The sequence below is a fragment of the Esox lucius genome, chromosome 10, assembly GCF_011004845.1.
Source record: "Esox lucius isolate fEsoLuc1 chromosome 10, fEsoLuc1.pri, whole genome shotgun sequence".
NCBI classification, from domain to species: Eukaryota; Metazoa; Chordata; class Actinopteri; order Esociformes; family Esocidae; genus Esox; species Esox lucius.
Window position 1 is genome coordinate 9,904,220 of NC_047578.1, and position 21,560 is coordinate 9,925,779.

Here is a 21,560-nt window from a genome sequence, read left to right on the forward strand (position 1 = left end):
AAACATACAGACGTATGTCCATTCATTAGAATGTCTGCTGCTGGTAACTCACCACATTTAACACAACCACAAGAGTGTGTGTGTGTGTGTGTGTGTGCGTTGTGTATTGTGTGCCTGCTTGCCTGTGCCTGCGACCACAATATGGCCATTGCTTCTCCTTCCAAAGACATTCCTCTTGAACGATAAGAGCCTCTCATGCTGTGATTGACACACCTGCAACAGGGTCATAATGAACGGATGTGATGGCACTCTTAAAGGACACAGAGTGGTTGCGGTGAACCTCACACTTGGTGATTGTGACAGGCAGGACTTATGCTCCCTCCCCCTTAACAATGCCGTCATCTGTGCCTTTTATGACGACATTGGGACAGAGACAGGGTCATTGTGGTTAACCCCCATACTGATGTTGACAGGGGTGGTTTAACTTTACATCTGTGTGTTTATTTGTGTTTGCATGCATAAGGATGGGTGTAACACTAACAGGACAATGGTGGTGACTGGTCAGAGACCACAGGGTTTCCCTGGTCTGCATTCAGGGGTACAGAACAGGAAGGGACCTGGTACTGTACCTATTTTCTAAACATCCAGACTGTTTAGTTCCGTATTGGAACTCTGCATATTTGGGAAATAACCTTTTAGTTACTGAGTTTTGTCTGTCTGGTGACCTTTGATTATTTGCCTAAAATAGTATCCAACAGAGTATATAATTCTGCTAAAAAAACACCTATTTTGTTTTCAGCGGAAAACAAAGTCTTGTATGAAAAACATGACTGAGAGTTAAGACTGGCCTTTTAAAGAGCCGTTTTAATTTTCACACTAGAAAGAGGAAGAGGACTAATACAGATCAAAGAACGTTTCAGTTCTACATTTCAGAAACTTAAGTATATTGCAGTATGTATACACAACAAATGATGGTAGTAGTTCCATAATAGTCCTTTGATGGGATTTCTGGCAGCCCAGATAGTTTAGGTCTCTAGCCAATGGCTGATAGAATAGGTAGTTTAGGTCTCTAGCCTGACTGATAGAATAGGAAGTTTAGGTCTCTAGCCTATGACTGATAGAATAGGTAGTTTAGGTCTCTAGCCTATGACTGATAGAATAGCTAGTTTAGGTCTCTAGCCTGACTGATAGAATAGGTAGTTCAGGTCTCTAGCCTATGACTGATAGAATAGGTAGTTTAGGTCTCTAGCCTATGACTGATAGGCCAGGTAGTTTATGTCTCTAGCCAATGACTGAATGACTTTGTACTGTGCTAATTGTGTTGATGAATGGTTTTGTGATGGCAATAAGGTATCTCAGGGATTTTGGGAATAGGGCTAAGTGCTCCATCCAGACACTCCTCAGTGCATCATGCCTAACAACAGCTCGTAGCAATGGAATATTGGCCATATACGACCCCCCCTACCGAAGTACACCTGCAGAAATCCTCTTCTTGCAGTAGCCGTATGAATTTCTCTGGTGCATGAAGTGATGAGCCATTACAGTCTTTTCTATTAGCGGTCAGCCAATGTGGACTGAAAGGTCATGTAAATTAACAGGTCAAAAAAGTCACCTTTCAACATGCTCTCTTTCTCGTAGTGTGAAAAGGTCCTAGGTCTCTATGGCGGCTTTCACCATAATTACTAGAGGTTAGTGAGGGTTTGTGTGAATTGCTCTCTCTTTCTCTCCCTCTTTTCCTGTTCCCAAATTTTCTTTAAGACCATCCCCCTCTCCCCCTCTCCCCCTCTCGACAGGGGCTGACAGGGGGACAAGAACACCCATTGTCCAACAGACCCTCATCAACGTTCCCAGCCTTTGTCCAATCCACTACACACACACACACACACACACTGTGTGTAATGTAACATTACCATAATTGACAATGAGTGTTGCGGGGTGAGGGGAAAATTGGCCCACTATGAGTATAATTGAAGTGTGTGTGGTGATATACTGTATGGGTGACCCAGTTATCACTAGTATGGTAACCCATGGTGAATCCGGAAAAGTTAACACATTTTGCCGGTCCACACTTATAAAGTACACACATTTTAGGGTTTGGGTTATATGAAGGTTTATGGTTAGAATCAAGATTAATGTTGACACTTGGAGTTTGGTTAATGAGTCACGGTTAGATTTTAGGGTTTTAGGAATAAAGCTTCAGGTCAGGGTGATGGTTAAGTTTAGTTTTTTAGTGTTTGGAGCTAGGGAAAATAGGTAAAGAAAGGCCAACGCAGTAGTATAGTCAAACATTTGTGTGTGTCTGTATTCCCATTTTACTAACTTAGTGTCCTCAGTACAATAGTAAAGCAAAGGATAATCATGCTGTCCAAATGTCCTCACTTTGACAAGAAGCTTAACTTGACTTCGGATAAAATTTAGGCATTAAGGATAAGGTTTAGGTGTTAGGTTAAACTGAGGCAAAAAGGTTAGATTATTGAGTTTAAGATTAGGGTAACATTATGGTTGAAGTTAGGATTAGGGGTACATTGAAATAGTTATTTTTAAAGGTACTAAATTGCCAGTCCTCACCTTGATGGTAAAACCAAGTGTGTGTGTGTCCATGAACACTGTCTGCTTTCCTCTATGGTGTATACAGGATGTAGTGCTATTTGTTGTAGGTGGGGGAACTCACTTTTAGTGACGTCATAATTTCTAGTTTGTAAATGTAGAAGGTTAAGAAAGATGTAGATTATTGAATAAATGTAGCATTATTGCAAAGTCTGCCTATCCCCACACATAGACAACTGTCACAAGAAGATGTAATATTTTTAATAGAAAACAATACATTGTAAGCATTAAGAATATGCCATCATTATAGTGAAAGGTGAAACATACCTGTGCAATATCCGAACTGCATTGCTATTGCAAGCTGTTTTGTTCCTGGTAACATGCTAATTAACATTAGGCCTGTTTGTGGCTACTATATGAGATGCATTGTTTAAACTTTAAGCTACTAACAAACACATTTCTGAGAAGTGATCATGTATTTGATCTTAACTGAGTTGCCTGGTTCAATAAAGGTAAAATTAAATAAATAGCAAGCAGTGACAATAATGAGGGAATAATAAGGGTGTAAAATGGCTATGTGGTGTAATCAACAGTTCATGGTGAGCGAAGTTTCAAGACCTGTTTCAGTTGTTCTCACTCCCTGAGTGACAGTGTTCTATTCTTTTTACAGGGCTCACCCAGCACACAACCCAGTCCTTTAAAAGAATGGAACCTTGCATTAGCCACCTTCTCAGTGGCGTGCACAAAAACTCGGTTGACAGCCAAGCACACACATTACTGTCACCAACTTTGTGTGTGTGTGTGTGCGCTTGAAATCAGAGACACATGCATTATTTTGCACTAAGCATTGAGGATAGATTTCCATAATTGTGAATGCATTGTCAAAATTTTGTGTTTATCCCACGGAGTGCAATATTGGATGGCAATGTTGCACTCAACCACAGAGTGAAACTCAAGCTCCATCCCTGTCTCACAACCCAGTCCCAAGGAAAGCTCCATCCCTGTCTCACAACCCAGTCCCACGGAAAGCTCCATCCCTGTCTCACAACCCAGTCCCAAGGAAAGCTCCATCCCTGTCTCACAACCCAGTCCCAAGGAAAGCTCCATCCCTGTCTCACCACCCAGTCCAAAGGAAAGCTCCATGCCTGTCTCACAACCCAGTCCCAAGAAAAGTCCCCTCCCTGTCTCACCACCCAGTCCCAAGGAAAGCTCCATCCCTGTCTCACCACCCAGTCCCAAGGAAAGCTCCATCCCTGTCTCACCACCCAGTCCCAAGGAAAGCTCCATCCCTGTCTCACAACCCAGTCCCAAGGAAAGCTCCATCCCTGTCTCACAACCCAATCCCAAGAAAAGCCCCATCCCGGTCTCACCACCCAGTCCCAAGGAAAGCTCTAATATCATAGATATATCATAGGTTTCCCCCAACACTGTTTTCCATTCATTTGTGCACCAGACCTTAACGCCAAAATGAATCAAAAGCTTCTTTGAATAGCACTGCCTCTCCCATAGTCTCTCTTTCCCTTTTCCTCTCTCTGTTCTTCTGTCCTCCACCGTCTCTCTCCCGTTGTCTGTCTCATGTTATCTATCTCTCTCATGTTGTCTGCCTCTTAATCAATCACATTGTCTCTTTCCCACTGTCTAATGATCTCCCTTCGCTCATCACGTCACTTATGACTGCTCTAAGTGTGTCTGTAACCGTTTTATAAGAGCTGTAAGTCATCTCTGTGATTTGAGATAGATTGCCAATATACCACGGCTAAGTGCTGTGTCGTGCCTTTGAAGAGCTCTTCGGTGTGGTATATTGACCATATACCACACCCACTCGTGCCTTATTGCTTACATATACCACGGCTATCAGCCAATCAGCAATCAGGATTCGAAACCTCCAGTTATAATAAACCACAGATGTGAAAGCTCAATTTTCATATAATTTTACAGGCAGTGTGCACATAACCGGTTTTCTCTCAAGGGCCCTGTCTGCCTATGGTGGCCTGTCTTGATAGATTTGGGTCAGCCACAGTGGTTAGGTATTCTGAGACTAGGCTCCCATGCTCTCCATCAGGTGTCTCTTCGTCTCTCCTTATCACATTTCTTTGACCTCTATCTCTACCTTTGTTCTCCTTTCCCACTCTGTCCTTATACTTCCCAACTCCCTCTGGCTCCTGCTTTAGTTCAGAGGTTGGCTGAGGCTACTCCTAGTCCCCACATCTCTCTTTACAAAAGACTAACTACACTCCATTCATTACTAAACTCATAATAGTACGACACAACACGATGACACAAGCGAACCACTAAACCAGAATAACCACATGCATTTTTACAGTAGACCCTCATTCTCTGCAACTGTGTGGGAAGCCTTTCGCGTTTGTTGCCATGACGGTGCCTGAGTCAGTGCGCGGGTTAAAACAAAACCCATGGAGGGGGAGAGAGAAAGAAAGACGGAGAGTGAGAGGGATATTTTCTCACGCGGTGCATTACAATCCCTTTTGTCAGCGTATGCTGATCTTCTTGGCAAAAAAGCTAGAATCACGGGAGCAACCAGCGCGAGCTGAGATGCCGGTCCATGTCGTTTGAACGGGCTCAATCTCTCCCCGGACGCATAAAATGTGACGGGGACACAGAAAACGCTACTACACCTGCTGCAGCCTCGAACGAATGGGCGTTAGAAACGGGGAACGACAGGGGTCTCTTTTTCACTTTTCCTTTGCACTTCAAATGGCGTTGCCGGTAAATCCCATGTGAAGCTGATTTCTGGGAATAGACTAACTCTTTGGAAGGTTATTGGGTGAATAGAAAACAAACAACAATGCCCCGCCGACGCGCGGTGCATTCCCGGTGCTGCTTCTTCTTCACTTGGAGACACTGTATTTCCCGGTTCATTCCCGTTTTTTGAGGTTGTCAGCAGTAGCCGGTGAGCGGAGCTGCTGCCTTCGTGTCACCGGTGTCTCGAGCTGGTCGGCTTCCTACAGCCTGCCCCAGGCGTGGATATGACTTCCTGGATACGTAAATACTGTAACTCGATTCTACATCGCGTGCTGTTCTGCGTGATATTGGCCGCCAACATCACCAGCGGGAGATCTAATTCCGGTGAGTGATAGAATATACTGGGCAGGTAGGCAGAAAGGGTCCAATGGAATGAATGAATGAATCAATGCAGGATAGTCTTGAATGCAGGGCCTACATGCTAACGTCATTATTGTTTCAATGAAATAATTTATCTTTAAGAATAAATTAACGTCAGGTAAAGATGTCAACGTGTTTCCTGTCAATTCTCTGGCTGGTCAATCTGCTGGTCCGCGTCTACTACGATGACACACAAACACACACACACACACACACACACACACTCCCAGTCCTAACCTTGCGGGTACGTGAAAATGAAATTCCATATTCCCGAACCCAAACTTTAACCATTACCCTAACGTTAACCTCAATTACCTAACCTTAACATAACTTAAAGTATACCTTAACTTAACCTATCCCTAATGCCTAACCCTAACCCATAATGCCTTAACCTGGTCCTAATGGGAAGTTTCATCCTAAACCTAATTCCTATGCCCGAAAATCCTACAGTCTGACATTTTTTGTTTTTTCTTTTAGTCCCCAAAAGGTAAGTAAAGCAAGCCTTCACAAACACACACACAAAACGTCCATGTTTCTATTAATAAATATGAGTTTATCAATGCTTATCAATCTATTGGTGCCCATTAATACCATTGTATTAATTCTAGTGTTTCTGCTGATGTATTCAGTATTACCTTTAGTGTTTTCTTGATGTACAGTGCCCTCTGTAGCTAATTATTGGGATAGTGAAGTATGTTTTTTCTTCTTTTGGCTATGTAATCCAAAATGTTGTATTTGAGATACCAGAAAGACTGATACCAGAAAGTATCGATTCACATCCTTAACTTGAGGGAAACGTGTAAAGTTTTTGTGTTATTTTTAAACGCATTATTTTGAATAGTCACACAAACCGGCCAATCAATGGATACTGAAGTGTGTAGGCTATTAATACTGACTTATACAATGCCCTCCAATATTCAATCCAAAGCCCTCATGATAAAGGAATAGTGCAGAGTCTAGTATGATATTCTACTATCTAGTGCAGTTTACTACAGAATTACACATGTATTCTACACACTCAGAAATACAAGTACCGGTGTGTACTTACAAGGGTACAAATGCTTGTAGCTGGGGGGCGGGGTACCTTTTTGAGAGACAATTGTGTACCCTTTAGTGCCAGTCCGTTCTTGTACCTTATCAAATTGTACCAGCAAATGACCTACACACGTTTTTCAGTGCTGCAGCGTCTAATGCAGCCCCTACCCTTGGGGTTGAAATGGTACAAATGTGTTCTTTATTTTGTTTTGATTCACACTGTACAATTTCTGTTAGTCAAATGGTTCTCCCCTGTCCCCATAAAGACCAACATTGTACCTTTGAGGGAAAATTCTTCAAAAGTGTACCTATAAGTACAGAACTGTTCTTGTTTTGTACTTCCATTTTTGAGTGTGTTTAGTATACTGTAGTACTGTATTATTCTATAGTACACTGTAGTACTGTGTTATTCTAGAGTACACTGTAGTACTGTATTATTCTAGAGTACACTGTAGTACTGTATTATTCTAGAGTACACTGTAGTAATCCTTTCTTGGTTATGGATGTATCTAATATATCTTGTGTAATCTAGCTATTACTGGCACTGTAATTAGGTCGGAGCTGCTATTATAATCCATTAATCGTTCATTATTTCACGAATGACTCAAACTGAAACCTGGGGTATTTCTCGTACAGCCTACATTCTCCTGCACACCAGTCAGTCTAAGAGGAGTGTGTGGTCTGTTAGCCACAGGTTGACAAACCTCAAAGTGGTGAGTTTATGCAGTGACACAAAGCACAGGCGAAAAAGTCTGAAGAGAAGAATATTTACCATATGCCCAAATATGGTCTCAGAATTGGCCTTTGCCATGGGAACATCCACTATGCTTTAGGAAAAACAAAGGTATTTATGGATGGAATGCCGTTTAGGTCTCTGTGTGTCTGAATAGGCTATATTCTTCAGATAACAACATCTCTATCGAAAATGTGGCTTCTTGAGCCATCGATATCTGCAAGTTTACAAAACAAAATAATCTAGCGTCTAGAGTCTTCTTCAATATGTCTCGGAGAATGTGGCGTAATAGAAACAAGCTGGGACTGCAGATCCAAAAAAAGATAACTAGCTCGTGGATTCATACATATTGTTTAAATACTCACGTATCAGATAGCATTCGTTGATGGTTGTGTTTGGACACCCTATGTTCACACAAGGCATGTGGAAAGAGTTATAACTGCTTGGGACAAGAGTGCTGCCTTTTTGCCTGGTTTATGTTCATAATCTGTTATGTTGTTTATATAAACCTAAGGATTATTAACATAAACCAAGTGATCAAGTCATAGATTAATAAATCAATGCCAAGAAAAAGGTAAAAGGGTCATGGTTTTCACGCTGGTTGTAAAAAGAAAGGAGTGGAATGAACTGGGTGTCACAGGAAAGGCTTGCTCCAACGTGAAAAACTGTTTTCCTCTGATTCTTGTTTTTCTTTACCTTTCTCCTAGTCGCAATGTGCAACAATCTCTAATATTTTCTGTGTTACAATTCTTTAAAGGAAATATGTGAACTGACAGATTCATTAGGCCCTAATCAATGGATTTCAAATGACTGGTGATACAGATGCCTGAGTCTGGGATCTTTTATTTCAGGTCATGATCTTTCATCCAAGACCTTAAGGGTTTTCTTTATGTTTTGGATCATTGTAGAAAGCACCACCACATAGAATGCCAGCCATGTTTTGTCTTTTGATTATTCAAATAATGAAGAATTATAATAATAATTTTAATACAAATTTGTGACAAAATTAGACTGAAGCATCAGTTTGCACACACACTGACATTTTAAGAATTTTGCTTATGGGGGCACCAAAAACATGTCCCATTCAGAATTCTAGTTTCCAAAACTTGACCTTAACCTAAATGCCAAAAACATAACCTTAACCCTAAACCTGTCTCTTAACCCTAACCATTAACACCGGACCCCGATTGTAGCATAAACCCCAAGGGTAACTTTTACATCAAACCTGAACCCTAGTTCAAAAAGGTTTTACATATTTCCCCACGAGTGTAGTAAAACGTGAACACTCACATACACACATACACACGTACACACACACACACACACACACACACACACACACACACACACACACAAGCATACCCCCAGTAAGCTGTTGTTGTTAATTATTTCCTGATTTAAGTACGGCAGTTGACAGGGCCGGCCTGTTACATGGTTAATGACTGATGAACCAGTCAGTGTTTCTTGTAATAATCCTCTCCTATCTTGCCTTTTCTCTCTCTCTCCTTCTGCAGGTGTGAGTGTGTGTTCGTCTCCTCCTGTCTTGTCGTGTTCAGAGTGCCTCCAGCGCGGGCCGTTATGTTCCTGGTGCTTTCAGGAGGTAGGGCAGAGTGAGATGGAGGACAGTGAAGAGGGTGCTGGGAAACAAACATGGAGGAGTGCAGCATTCCCCCTCCCTTAGCAAAGCCGACACTCTCTGATGTTGTTCAGAGAGGTGTATAATGTGTGTGTTCAATAGCGCGTGAAAGATATCACCCACACACACACCCACACACAGACACACACACAGACACACAGACACAACATATAATGGCCTAGGTCACTGGTTTTTAGACCTTGAGCACTGTGTGATTTGGAAAGCACCCCTCCCACTCACCCTTTCTCCAAGTGGGTTACCTCAGTGTGAAAGCCCCTTCAACCCACTGTCAGTTTCAGTTAGTGCCATTAATTTGGGCTTGGGTGGGAGGAAAGTCCCTGTCTGACTGTGGTTCAGATCACAGGCATGTAGCCAGTGGCCGGAGCTGACCACTATTGAAAACTAACAGCTTTTGGTCTGATCCTGCATTCTTCGGAAAAGAAAAGGCTTCCTGAATGGTTATTCAGAGGGGTTCCCCAACTGGGACAGCTAGAGAACCCTTTTGGAATCTGCTTTCTGAGAGCGTGTGGTCACCTGCCCAATGACATTTTCCAGGTTAGTTGGAAGCAGCTTGTTTAGAATCGTCTTACCGAAGCTCCGAAATACCTATCCTTTTATATCCGGGATATGTTTTAGAGCTACAATGGTGGTGATATTTTTTGGCGGAGTACTAACGTTGCATACTAGTGGCTTGTTGTTTTGTGTCTGTTGTACCAGGCTATCAGCTCTTTAATCCTCGATGACCAGCCACCGGAAAGCCCTAAGGCATGACACAGTTGACACAATCCCATTCACAGAAGTCGCTCTCTTTACTTGGATTAGTGTCGGTGTTGTGTTATGGGACTGCAGGGCACTGCCAAGCTTTAAAACAACAATTACAACACACTCAAACATACACACACACACACACACACGCACACACACATACCCACACGCACACACGCCGTCCTATATCCTCCATCTTTTCTTTTTAGCTATACGAAACATAAGCGTTAAAGTCAATCATATTTGTACTCAGGCAATTTGAAAGATTACAATCCCTTTTCATACGTGAGAAAACGTGGTCATTTAAATTAAAAGCTTACTTGTCCCCCATGCTTACATGTGTTTCCACTTCATCCCTTATAGTAACAGTGTATTAAAACATTTATATAGTAATCTTCTATCCTTTAGGGCAGTGGCTCCCAACCAGGGGTACTAGGACCCCTGGGGGTACTTGGCCTCTCCACAGGGGGTACTTGAAAACACTCATGACACCATAGACTTACTAGTGAAATTAACATGAGGGGGTACTTCAGGGGTACTGAAAGCAGTGCAAAAACATTTTGGGGGTACAGTAACTGAAAAAGGTTGGGAGACAATGCTTTAGGCAGTGAATTTAAATGGATGTGATCCCCTAATGTCAGGGATCGAAAGACATGGGTGCATATCTTGGTTAACCAACAACTGAAGTCCTGCTGAATTGTTCAAATGCTTCATTAAGTCCTGGGTCAGAACTTCCAATACAGCAAGTCCATGAGTCGAATGTCCCCTCTTCATAATTTGAAAGATGCTAACACCTGCAAAAACGTGACTCGCCAAATAACCACAGAAGAACGGTGGTATAAATAAAGTTTGACCCCTGACAGGGTTTCCTGGACGGAGCGGTGGGAGTGCGCTGTGGCCTGGCAGGAACCCTGGCCATGAGGGGGTGTGGCCCGGAGTTCATAGAGCATCCGGAGGTCACGGTGGAGGTCAACGCAGCGACCGGAAGAACTCAGGTGTCCCCGGCCGAGGTGACGGTCACGGTCAGACCAGGTAAGGGGGTAGCGTTCGGCCTCGCCGTTTCGTGGCTGGTTGGTGAACAAACGCCGCTGACACACGGGCCTGTCCTTTCACACTGTCCTCACTGCTGCCTGGCCCGGGTGGAGTGAGCAGGCCACTGATTCGTGATGCTGTGTGCAGGGTCCGAGGCCAGGGTTACGGTGGCAGTCCGGCAGTTAGAGAGATATCCAGTAGACCTGTACTACCTGGTGGACGTGTCGGCATCCATGCAGGAAAACCTGGACCAGGTGTGTGATTGGCTTGCTCTCTACATCGCCTGCTTGACCTTGCAGGACCCGGCCTTGTGAACACGAGAAAAACGTTTGAGTCACAAGCGCCGGGCCCGACGTGGCATCAGTCGACGCCGTGCTAGCGGAATACCTCCAGTCATAAATGTTGTAAAACTTAAATATTCACCCACATTTATTTATTGCGAGCATTTATTGCACGTACGCGAATTGCACTTGAGACCACAAGTGCAACCACGCATTTCCAAACAGAGACTCACAGAGGTGAGTCAGTAACATCGTGCAAAAACAGTACAATAAATCGCTAAAGCCCGCTTATTGGTTGGGTGTGCCCTGTGCAACTCTCCACAGTTGAAGACAGTGGGCGTGGCCTTGTCTCATCGTATGGGCGAGTATTCCAGTGACCTGCGGCTGGGATTCGGCTCGTTCGTTGACAAACCTGTCTCTCCCTACATCAACGTACACCCCTCCAAGATAAACAACCCATGCAGGTAGTGGTCCACCGGACGCGCACGTTCACACTGCCCCCCACGGACTGGTTGACAGGCTGACCGACTGGTTTTTACTGACTGTCTGACTGGGTTTCTTCTTCTCTCGTCTCCCTCAGTGACTACGAGGTGAAGTGTCGCCCGGCCCATGGCTTCCACCATGTTCTTAGTATGACGGCGAACATGTCCGAGTTTACGCGTGTGATTAAGAGGCAGAGGATATCTGGCAACATGGACACACCTGAGGGAGGGCTGGACGCTATGCTGCAAGCTACTGTCTGCCAGGTGGGTGTGGTTATGGGTGTGGGTGTGGTTATGGGTGTGGGTGTAGTGCATTAAATGAGTCAGACCCCCTTTCCCTTGCCTCAGCCATGGGATGACTCGCTAAGCAGGGCAGTGTGTGTGTGTGTGTGTGTTCAGGGATAATGGTGACTTGCTGAGTCAGCACTGGGTTGTGCTACATTGCTCCCTCACTGGTATTTGAATCACGAACACACACACACACACACACTCACACAATTTCTGAATCTATCCTTGTGGGGACACAATTAAACCTAATTTGTGTCCCCTGACCTTTCCCCCAGACCTGCGAAAAGGTCACAACTAACTCTGATTTGTGTCCCCTAACCTTCCCTCTAACCTGCAAAAAGGTCAAACGTTCCTTGCTTTACACTGTGGGAATTATCAGTCCCAAAACACGAACACACACACACACACACACACTCAGGGCGAGTGACAGCATTGGCGTGGAATGGGACGTTGTGGAGTCAGAGCCAGCAGGGGGTAGGAACACAGTCACCCCAAACTCTCCTCACTTTTTCCCAAACAGACTGGATTAACCCGTCATGACTGGTCAGCAGCCACTTAGACAATAGAAATTAATCTCTCCCCCTTCCTCCCCTTCAACTCCCCCCTCCCTCATTTCCCCCCTCATCTCCTTCATCTCCCTTGCTCTACATCCCTGCTTTTTTCTTTTCCCCGCCCCCCCCTCCCTCTCTGTCTCTCCTCTGTCCCCCTGGCAGGATGTGGTGGGTTGGCGCCGGGAGGCCAAGCGTCTGTTGTTGCTGATGACGGACCAGCCTTCTCACCTGGCCCTGGACGGCAGACTGGCCGGCATAGTCAGACCCCACGACGGCCTCTGTCACATGGAGAACAACGTGTACACGGAGAGCACTTCAATGGTGAGGTGCACACACACACACACACACACACACAAGGTCAGACACCACACGCTGATAACACAAACCAACGTGGACTCAATAGAATCTTGACTCGTCCTATCTGTCGGTCAGGACCACCCCAGTTTGGGCCAATTGGCCGAGAAGCTTCTGGAGAACCATATCTACTCTCTCTTTGCTGTGGAACAGCAACAGTATCAGTGGTATGAGGTAATGAAATACACGCACATACGCACGCACACACACACACACACACACACACACGTACACAACACTCTCTTTGACACGATTTCTCTAGAACACAAACCCATCATATCAGCATTGTCTCAAAATGAGTGTCCCAGATACTGTGTTTCATTGGCCTTGGAATTGACATCTTTCTCTCCCTTTCCTCTCCTCCCTCTGTTTCTCCTCTCTCTGTCTCTCTACCTCTCTCTCTTTCCCTCTCTCCACTCCTCTCTCCTCTCTCTTTCTCTCTCTCTCTAGGAGCTGATCAGGTTGATACCAGGCTCCAATCTCTTGTTCCAGACACCTAACCTTATAGACTTGGTGGTGGATGCTTACACGGTAACACATACACCCACGCAAACCGACACACACACACACACACACACACACACTAGTGGGATCGGGATGTTGTTGTGTGGGCGGAGGGGTGGGTGGGTATGGCATGGCCCATTCTAATCTCGATCTCGCCCCAGGGCACAAGAAAGCCATTATTCTTTATGGGAATCTGCTGACTCTACAGGCTTGCACACACACGCACGCACACACACACACACGCAATGAATCTGCAGAACAGAGCCTGGCATTATTAAGACTATCCCGTCTCCAAGGTAACACAGTTTAATCACTGATAAATACAAAGACACTATTTTTAGACCCCCCCCCCCCCGTCAGCCTCTCTATTGATCAGAGGACAGGAGAACAATGGAGGCTTTCTGAGGACATGTTCTGTCTTTCTCCCCCTCTCTGCCTCTCTCTCTCTCCCCCCCACTCTCATCCCTTCTCTATTACTTCCTCTCTCTCTCCCCCAATGTTGTTCCTTTTCTCTCCCTCCTTTTATTTCTTTATCGCTCCTTTCTTCCTCTCTCGCTCGGTTTGGCCCTCTCACCTTATTTCTCACTCTGTCTCCCTCTCCATTTCTCCCGCGCTACATCTCTATTCAGTTTCAATTTAAAGGGCTTTGTTGGCTTGGGAATCATTTGTTTACATTGCCAAAGCAAGTGGACAAGAATACATGTAAATAAAGAATTGTCTGTCTGTACTGTAGAGGTTGCTGTCCGTCGTCCAGGTCTCAGTGTCAGTGGAGGACAGAGCCTTCAGGCATTTCCTGGTCAGAGTCTCTCCTCTCTGTCCGGTAGGATCTGTATCCCACGACAACCACAGCTGCTCCAATGTTCAGCCCAACCAGACGGTACACACGCCCACACACACACACACACACACACACACTTTAGGTTTTACTGGTATTGGGGGAACAGTATTCCTGATCCAAATCCTATTTTCCCTAACTGCTAAGCCTAACGCTAACTCCTTAACATTTCCCCCAAACACTAAGCCTAACCCGCATTCTAACTCTAACCGTATACTGAACCCAGAGCCTAAACCCTTGGGCTGAAATAGCTGTTTTCCTCATGGAGCCTGAAATATCCCTGCCAATGTCATATCTTATTGTTCTTAAGATCCTTGTGTTGATGTTTGGGCCCAGCTGGGATGGTGAAACATGCACATGAACACCAGCAAGTCTTGGTGGATCAGTGTTTGTAGATGCATGTGTGTCTATGTCCGTGTGTGTGTGTGTGTGTGTGTGTGTGTGCGCTTGTGTGCTTGTGTTTGTTCATACTGACATAGGCCTGTTATGGAGTAATCAGATCTGAGTAGATTATGACTCAACAAATTAGCTTGTCCTGTGATTACCAACAGACCTCTCGTTATTATGTCTGAAAAGCTTCTGGGTTATTGGACAGGCTACAGTGTAATGAGCAAAGTCAGAGTTTTTTGCACAGTCTCCCATTGAAGTAGGGCTTCCAACCGGCTGTCCATCACGATGCCTCAACTGCTTAACCTTTAGTCAACCGCTCTACGCAGGTCTACTTCAACGTCGCTATCGGCCTGCGCTCCTGCCCCGACGACGGCGATGAAGACGACGCGGTCCTGGTCTTCGTCAGGCCCGTGGGTTACAACGAATCGACCGTTGTCAAGGTTCGTTCGAGGTGTCGCTGTCACTGTGGACCGGATCGGAGTTGCCACGACGACACAACCGAGCAGCAGTCAAAGTGTCAAGCCGACGCCGCTGACAGAAACCACAGCCATAAAGACACGCTCCCATCCGAGGGGCAGCTGCACTGTCGTCCAGACGGGTCGGGCGTGGATTGTAGCGGTCGCGGAGAATGTGTGTGTGGGAGGTGTGTGTGTGAGAGACACAGCCTGGGGACAACGTACGGAAGGTACTGTGAGATGGACGATTACTCCTGCCCCTACCATCAAGGAAAGCTGTGTGGAGGTAACACACACACCACGCCAGGCACGCACACAAACACACCATGCGCGCCCACACACAAACACACACCGCGCACACACACACACAAACAAAAATAGTACTCCTATTTTGTACGTTTTGCACTTCAGAGGTTTTAAACAATAAATTCTCTGTGTATGTGGTGATTGTCAAATGTCTCTCGCTGTCTCTCTCTCTCGCTGCCAGGCCGGGGTGTGTGTGTGCACAGCGAGTGTGTGTGTGAGGACGGCTGGACAGGGGAGAGCTGCGGGTGCCCGGTTTCCACAGCAACCTGCTCGCTTGACAATGGATTGCTTTGCAGCGGGCGTGGCCGGTGTGTGTGTGGCAAGTGCGAGTGCGACGACTACCGACACTCCGGAACATTCTGCGAGTTATGTCCCACCTGCCTCAGCTCCTGCCAGTCACACTGGTGAGGCTTTAGCTCAGCGGGCTAACACGATCCTACTTGATGGCGTTCAGACGACCCAGGCTAAAACACGGTTCATCGCGTCATGTCAAGCACTCATGTAATCACTTCCTCCTTCGCTCCCTCTCCACGTCTTTCATTCTTGTTCTCTCTCTCTCTCTTTCCCTCTCCCTCTCTCTCGTGTTCCCCCTCTCTCAGGATGTGCATAGACTGCCACTTGTCTCACGGTCTGTCTCAGAATGCGGCGTGGCAGTGCAACCATACCTGCACCCCATTGGTCGGTTATGTCAGTGATGTCGCAGGTACAGTGGGGCCAGATTTTACAACATAGATCAGCTAGTCACCGCTGGATGATGCATGCCAGATTTTACAACATAGATCAGCTAGTCACCGCTGGATGATGCATGCAGTGTCTTACAGGGGCCATCCGACTCCGCGCAAAAACACACAAACATCATGAGGGTCTTTGATGATGGGATGAATGATGGGATATACATGAATACTCACGGTCTCTCTGTCTCTCTCTGTCTCTCTGTCTCTCCCTGTCATCCTTCTTCCTTCCAGTTACAATAGATGGGGTGTGGAGACAGTGTGTTTACATGAAAGACAACTGTCACTACCGCTTCCACACAGCAAATACTCAGCTACACATCAACACCCAGCCTGGTGAGAGAACCACAACACAAGCTGAAACACATGTACTTTTCACATCGACTCACTTATGTGTGTTGAAAAGGACAAATGTAAGAACCTTGTGGTTGACACACACATGAAGACCCACACACCATGTTCCAGTGTTGAGTCAACAAGTCTGACGTCACCTTGACATTTCCTCATTAACGCCACTGTCTCACTCTAAGTTACATACACTCGGAGAACACCCCTCTGACTCGTCCTCTACTCCCTTTGACTCCCCTTTTACTCTCTTTGACTCCCCTCTACACCCTTTGACTCCCCATCTACTCCCTTTGACTCCCCTTTACTTCCCCCATGAACCCCGCTGACTCTCCCACAACTCGCCCCTGAATGTCCCTGGGCGCCTCCCTGACCCCCCTCAACTCTCTGGCGTCTCCCCCGCTCTCTCTGTTCCCTTCTTGTCCTGTACTCCGGAACACTCCCACTCATGGTGCGGAAGCCAAAATTCCATGGCAACAGTCATAAATGTCCTGGTAGAACTTTACTGTCATTGTCTGATGGATGGATGAGTCCATGCAGTCTTTGTGCGTGGTCCTGGGTTTCCCCCAAAGATAGTATAACCTTACAATTCCGGTTTTTTTCAGCAGGTTCCCAGAAGGAAAATTGCTACTTTCACGTCAGGGGTTAGGGTAAAACCTATTGTTTGAACTGGTGTTCGTTTTAAGTTTAGGCTTTAGGTGTAGGGTTAAGTTCAGGGATAGATGTAGACATATGTTAATGTCTGTGTCTGTGGCAGGTTACGATTAGGTATAGTGGATAGAGAAAATAGGGAATAATATTTCTGGTTCCCACAAGGACAGTATACAAACGTGTGTACGTGTGTGTGTTTCTAGACATTTCCAAGGTCAAATATTGACGAGTTGTGTCTGTGTTTCTATACACTACAATAGATAAATACAACCATGTGTGTGTGTGTGTGTGTCTTCAGAGTGTGTGTCCAGTGGACGGTACATGGGGACGTTCCTCAGTGTGTGTGTGCTGACTTTTCTCCCGGGCCTGGTGATATTGGTGGTGCTTGTGCTGGTGCTGCAGAGACGAGCTCTTCCACACAGTGGCGCCACCAACCGGCAATTTAACTCCGCTGGCAAGGTAAGACAGTCTGGGAATCAATACATCTTTTGGTAAGATACTCCAATACTCAGGACTACACGCACACAGGAACTGCTGTGTGTGCGTGTGTGTGTTTTTGACTGCATTTGCATGTTTTATCAAAGGACATATATATCCCAACGACCAATGAGAAGACAGTATCCTACCGGAGAGACCACCCCCTAGGACCTGACCGGCCAATGGAGATGCATATCACCATTCCTAAGATGCCCCTGGGGGAACCCTGGCAGTGAGGGGTTGAGGGTCAGATGAATATGACGGGTATAGAAAAGCATTTTCTGTTTTATTTCTTTTTGTGACACATCTCATAGAGTACATTTGTTTTACATATTTTTGGGCATTTCTTCTGATTTTATTGATAGGTGTGAGTGTGTGCTCAAACAGGGGTTAGACCACCTCACACTTACTCTGAAATATGAAACACTGGCACGGTAATGTGAGTATGAGGACCTCTCCAAGCACTAGTTCCAGGTTAGGGGAAGAAAACTGGACAGGGTACAATTCCACACAGCCTTTTTTTATGATGTAATTATCGGTGGCTTTTTGGACTGGCAGCCATTGAAAGGTACTCAGCGTTGGTTATCAATGTTTATCAATGGACAGCAAGCACAGAGAACACTACAACTTCACTGGATCTCCCTCCATCACTGCTCAACCTATGCTAGCCTCCCACCTAGTGGACAGGCGTGAAGGACACACGGATAGATGGAAGACAGCGGACTAGCACCAGCAGTAATGGGTATATGTGAAACTCCTTCGACCCAGTGCCACCGAATCGACTTGATTTCTTAATTTTGTGTGCGTATGACTAGAATTTCACGGCGATTGTCAGATTCTCCGATGTTTTATACTGTACAGTTTGAATCTCTTTAATGTGATATGAAATGCTTGTTTGTCAAAACCGGCATACTTTATGTGAAGAGGTATAGTACAGATTTGCACTAGCATTGTTACTACTGTAGAATTACAGTGTGGCATCAGACTACTGATCTTTAATTGGTTCCTTAACTATTGGGGCTGCTGCTGATTGGTTCCTAAACTACTGAGGCTCTCGATTGGCTCCTGAATGTTCCTTAATTCATTTCTAATACATCTTGTCTGAATAAATTCCAGTAAACAAAACTATTAATTATTAACAAAGAATCAATTACATTGTCACTGTTTCTATATGCAGCATTTTAAGGAGAAGCTGCTAATTTATTTAGTTTAGAAACACTAATTAGGTGTGCTTGCCACCTTATCATGTTTAGGCTAGCAAGAATTTTAATTGACTGGTACGATTTATTTAGCCTCATTTTTAAGTAAGACCAAAACAACTTTGTTTCACGTGTTTTGGCTACACTTACTGAAAATGTGTGTATTTTGAGTGACTTTATTAAATACATACTGATGAGCCAAAATATTATGACCACCCACAGGCCAAGCGAATAACATCTCCTGACAAGGGCACAGGTCAAGGTCTGGGTAGATTAGATGGCAAGCATACTGGTCGGAACTGACAGAAGGTCCACTGTGGCACGAGTCAAAGTAAATGTTAGTGATGGTTACAGGAGGACCGTGTCACAACACACGGCCCATCACACCCTGCTGCGCGTGGGGCAGCGTAGCCGCACATCAGAGGGGCCCACGATGACCCCTGTCCACCGTCGGAAGCGATTACAATGGGCACATGAGCGTCGGAGGTGGACTTTGGAGCAGTGGAAGAAGTTCGCCTGGTCCGATGAGTCCTGTTTTCTTTGACGTCACGTGGACGGCCGTGTACGTGTGCGCCGTTTACCTGGGGAAGTGTCAGCACCAGGATGCACTGTGGGAAGGCGACAAGCCCGTGGAGGGAGTGTGGTGCTCTGGGCAATGTTCTGCTGGGAAACCCTGGGTCCGGGCATTCATGTGGACGTCAATTGGACACCTGCCATCTACCTAAACATCGGTGGAGACCAGGTACACCCCTTCATGGTAATGGTATTCCCTGATGTCAGTGGCCTCTTCCAGCAGGATAATGTGCCCTGCCACACTGTTTGGCAATGGTTTGAGGAACATGAAGAAGAGTTCATGATGAAGAATTCAAGCAGCTCCACCTTGCAACTTACAGGACTTGAAGGATCTGCTGCTAATGTCTTGGTGCCAGATACCACAGGACACCTCCAGGGGTCTTGTAGAGTCCATACCTCGGCGGGTCGGTGCTGTTTTGGGCGGCACGTGGACAACCAACAGCATATTAGGCAGATGGTCATAAGGTTTTGGCTCATCAGTGTATGGGTCAGTGTAATTTGAATAATTAGCATTAATTAACCCTAAAAGAGTGTATCTTGAACTGTTCAAGCGAGGGATTCCAAAACCAAAAAAATTGCCTATCCCAACTTAAAATATGTACATTTCTATTGTTTCTGAGTACTAATTTGCATAATTATCATAAATGTATCGGCGGCAGTGTCTCCTGAGTGACCGAGGTAGAGACCAATCCATCTTTGTTTCACATATTTACACTATCCCAAATTAACCTCTAGCTGTATTTGTTTCACATGTTGAGGTTTGTGATCAGCTATTCATTTGTAGAATTAACATAAATGAATCCACTAACAGTATCTATTAAACTTTTCAAGCTAGGGACATGAAACAAAGTGTGTTTAACATGTTTAATCTATCCTAACTTCAAAATCAAACATTAAAAAATAAACAGGTTGGCTAGCACACCACGTTTACTTCTGTAAATGTATTTTGTAGTTATCAATGATTGTGAAATTATTTATTGTGATTTATTTCCTTTTTTTAAATATTTTTTTATTTGTGCTCTTTTAGAGTGTTTTGCATATTTTGCATTAATGGTACTGACTAGGCTAAAGGGGCTATATTACAATGTTGTTTCTCAGTGTTTACTGAATCAGCAATAATATTCATCTCTCTTACTGGCAGACCTTGGTCAAATGATGTCCAATACTTTCAAAAAACGGGTATCCCTTTATTAACGTGAACCACGTGAATCACATCCAATAGCTTGACAACTCCATCTACACTGCCTTGTTTATTAAATGTTTGTGGCAAGTTAGTCATTCCAACACAATTTCAGTGTCATCACTGAGTTTGCCCGGCACAATGGAATATTGCAATATTTCGGAGTTCAGCAGAATTAAAGCGCACATATGTGACATGTATTTGATACATATTTGACATGTATTTGACCACTGGCTGCTAAGTGGGCATTGTGTTTGTTTTCTGGTTATTTTCAGTTATAACAACTGTTTTCTTGTTATTTTCTATTAGTTCACCCGATTGTTTCCAGTAACATGAATATTTCAATGAAATAATTAAACATGTTTCAGTTTTTTGTGTATCCTGTTGTGATTGTTTACAACACGTTGTGCGAGGATCCATTTATACAGACAGCACATTTCAGTCCTTTTGACCAATCTGAATGAGTTCTCACATAAAAAGATCAGAAGATATTGGTTAGAAATGGCAATTTGTGGGAGGTCTACGTGGAAGTGGACTCATGGTAAGGTCATCATTACCGGCTAAACTGACTCAGTCGACTGAAAGTGTTATACATTGAAATGCACACACACCACATCAGTGTTTCACACCACATAGATCTCACATTGTACGATTTGTTGCACACATGTCAGAAAGCCTTTTCCATTCCTACATATGATTATGGGGTTTGGTACATTCTTCCCTCCAATCCGCCAAACAACAGGACACGTCTCCCTCTCTCTCTCTCTCACTCACTCACACACACACACACCCTCCTCCGGCCTGCAGACTGTGGTCGTTGCCTAGCAACCTCCATGAGGGGTGGAACGGAGGAGGTTTGGCTTCCGAGGTAATTACAGAGTGAACGCCAGAGGACGCGTTTTTAGGGCAGCGCAAGCGCGCGCGTGTGTGTGTGTGTGTGTAAATGTATAAGGAGAGAAATTGCAAAACTGTGAATTTTAAATAACAGTCTCAGTGACCATCAGAACAGGACCAGACTAGACTTGGCAAGTCTCACACTCTCACAACACTGCTAGAAACTGAGAGGCGGGGCAAAGTCCACTGTGTGTTCCAAACGTGTCACTGCAACATGGCCAAACAACACAGCACACACGCCACACAGGGCTTC

General features: G+C 45.1%; 1 protein-coding gene across 1 annotated transcript; it reads left to right on the forward strand.

Moving 5' to 3' along the window:
• Positions 1-4,764: 4,764 nt before the first annotated feature.
• Positions 4,765-18,589, forward strand: itgb8 (integrin, beta 8). The gene is made up of 16 exons (XM_010873326.3): positions 4,765-5,574; positions 8,893-8,978; positions 10,643-10,811; positions 10,959-11,065; positions 11,417-11,556; positions 11,673-11,838; positions 12,576-12,734; positions 12,846-12,941; positions 13,218-13,298; positions 14,005-14,148; positions 14,823-15,237; positions 15,439-15,661; positions 15,857-15,960; positions 16,223-16,324; positions 17,283-17,443; positions 17,569-18,589. Exons 1-16 carry the CDS (start codon positions 5,475-5,477, stop codon positions 17,695-17,697), a joined length of 2,382 nt encoding a protein of 793 aa, XP_010871628.2. The 5' UTR covers positions 4,765-5,474; the 3' UTR covers positions 17,698-18,589.
• The last annotated feature ends 2,971 nt before the right edge of the window (positions 18,590-21,560 follow it).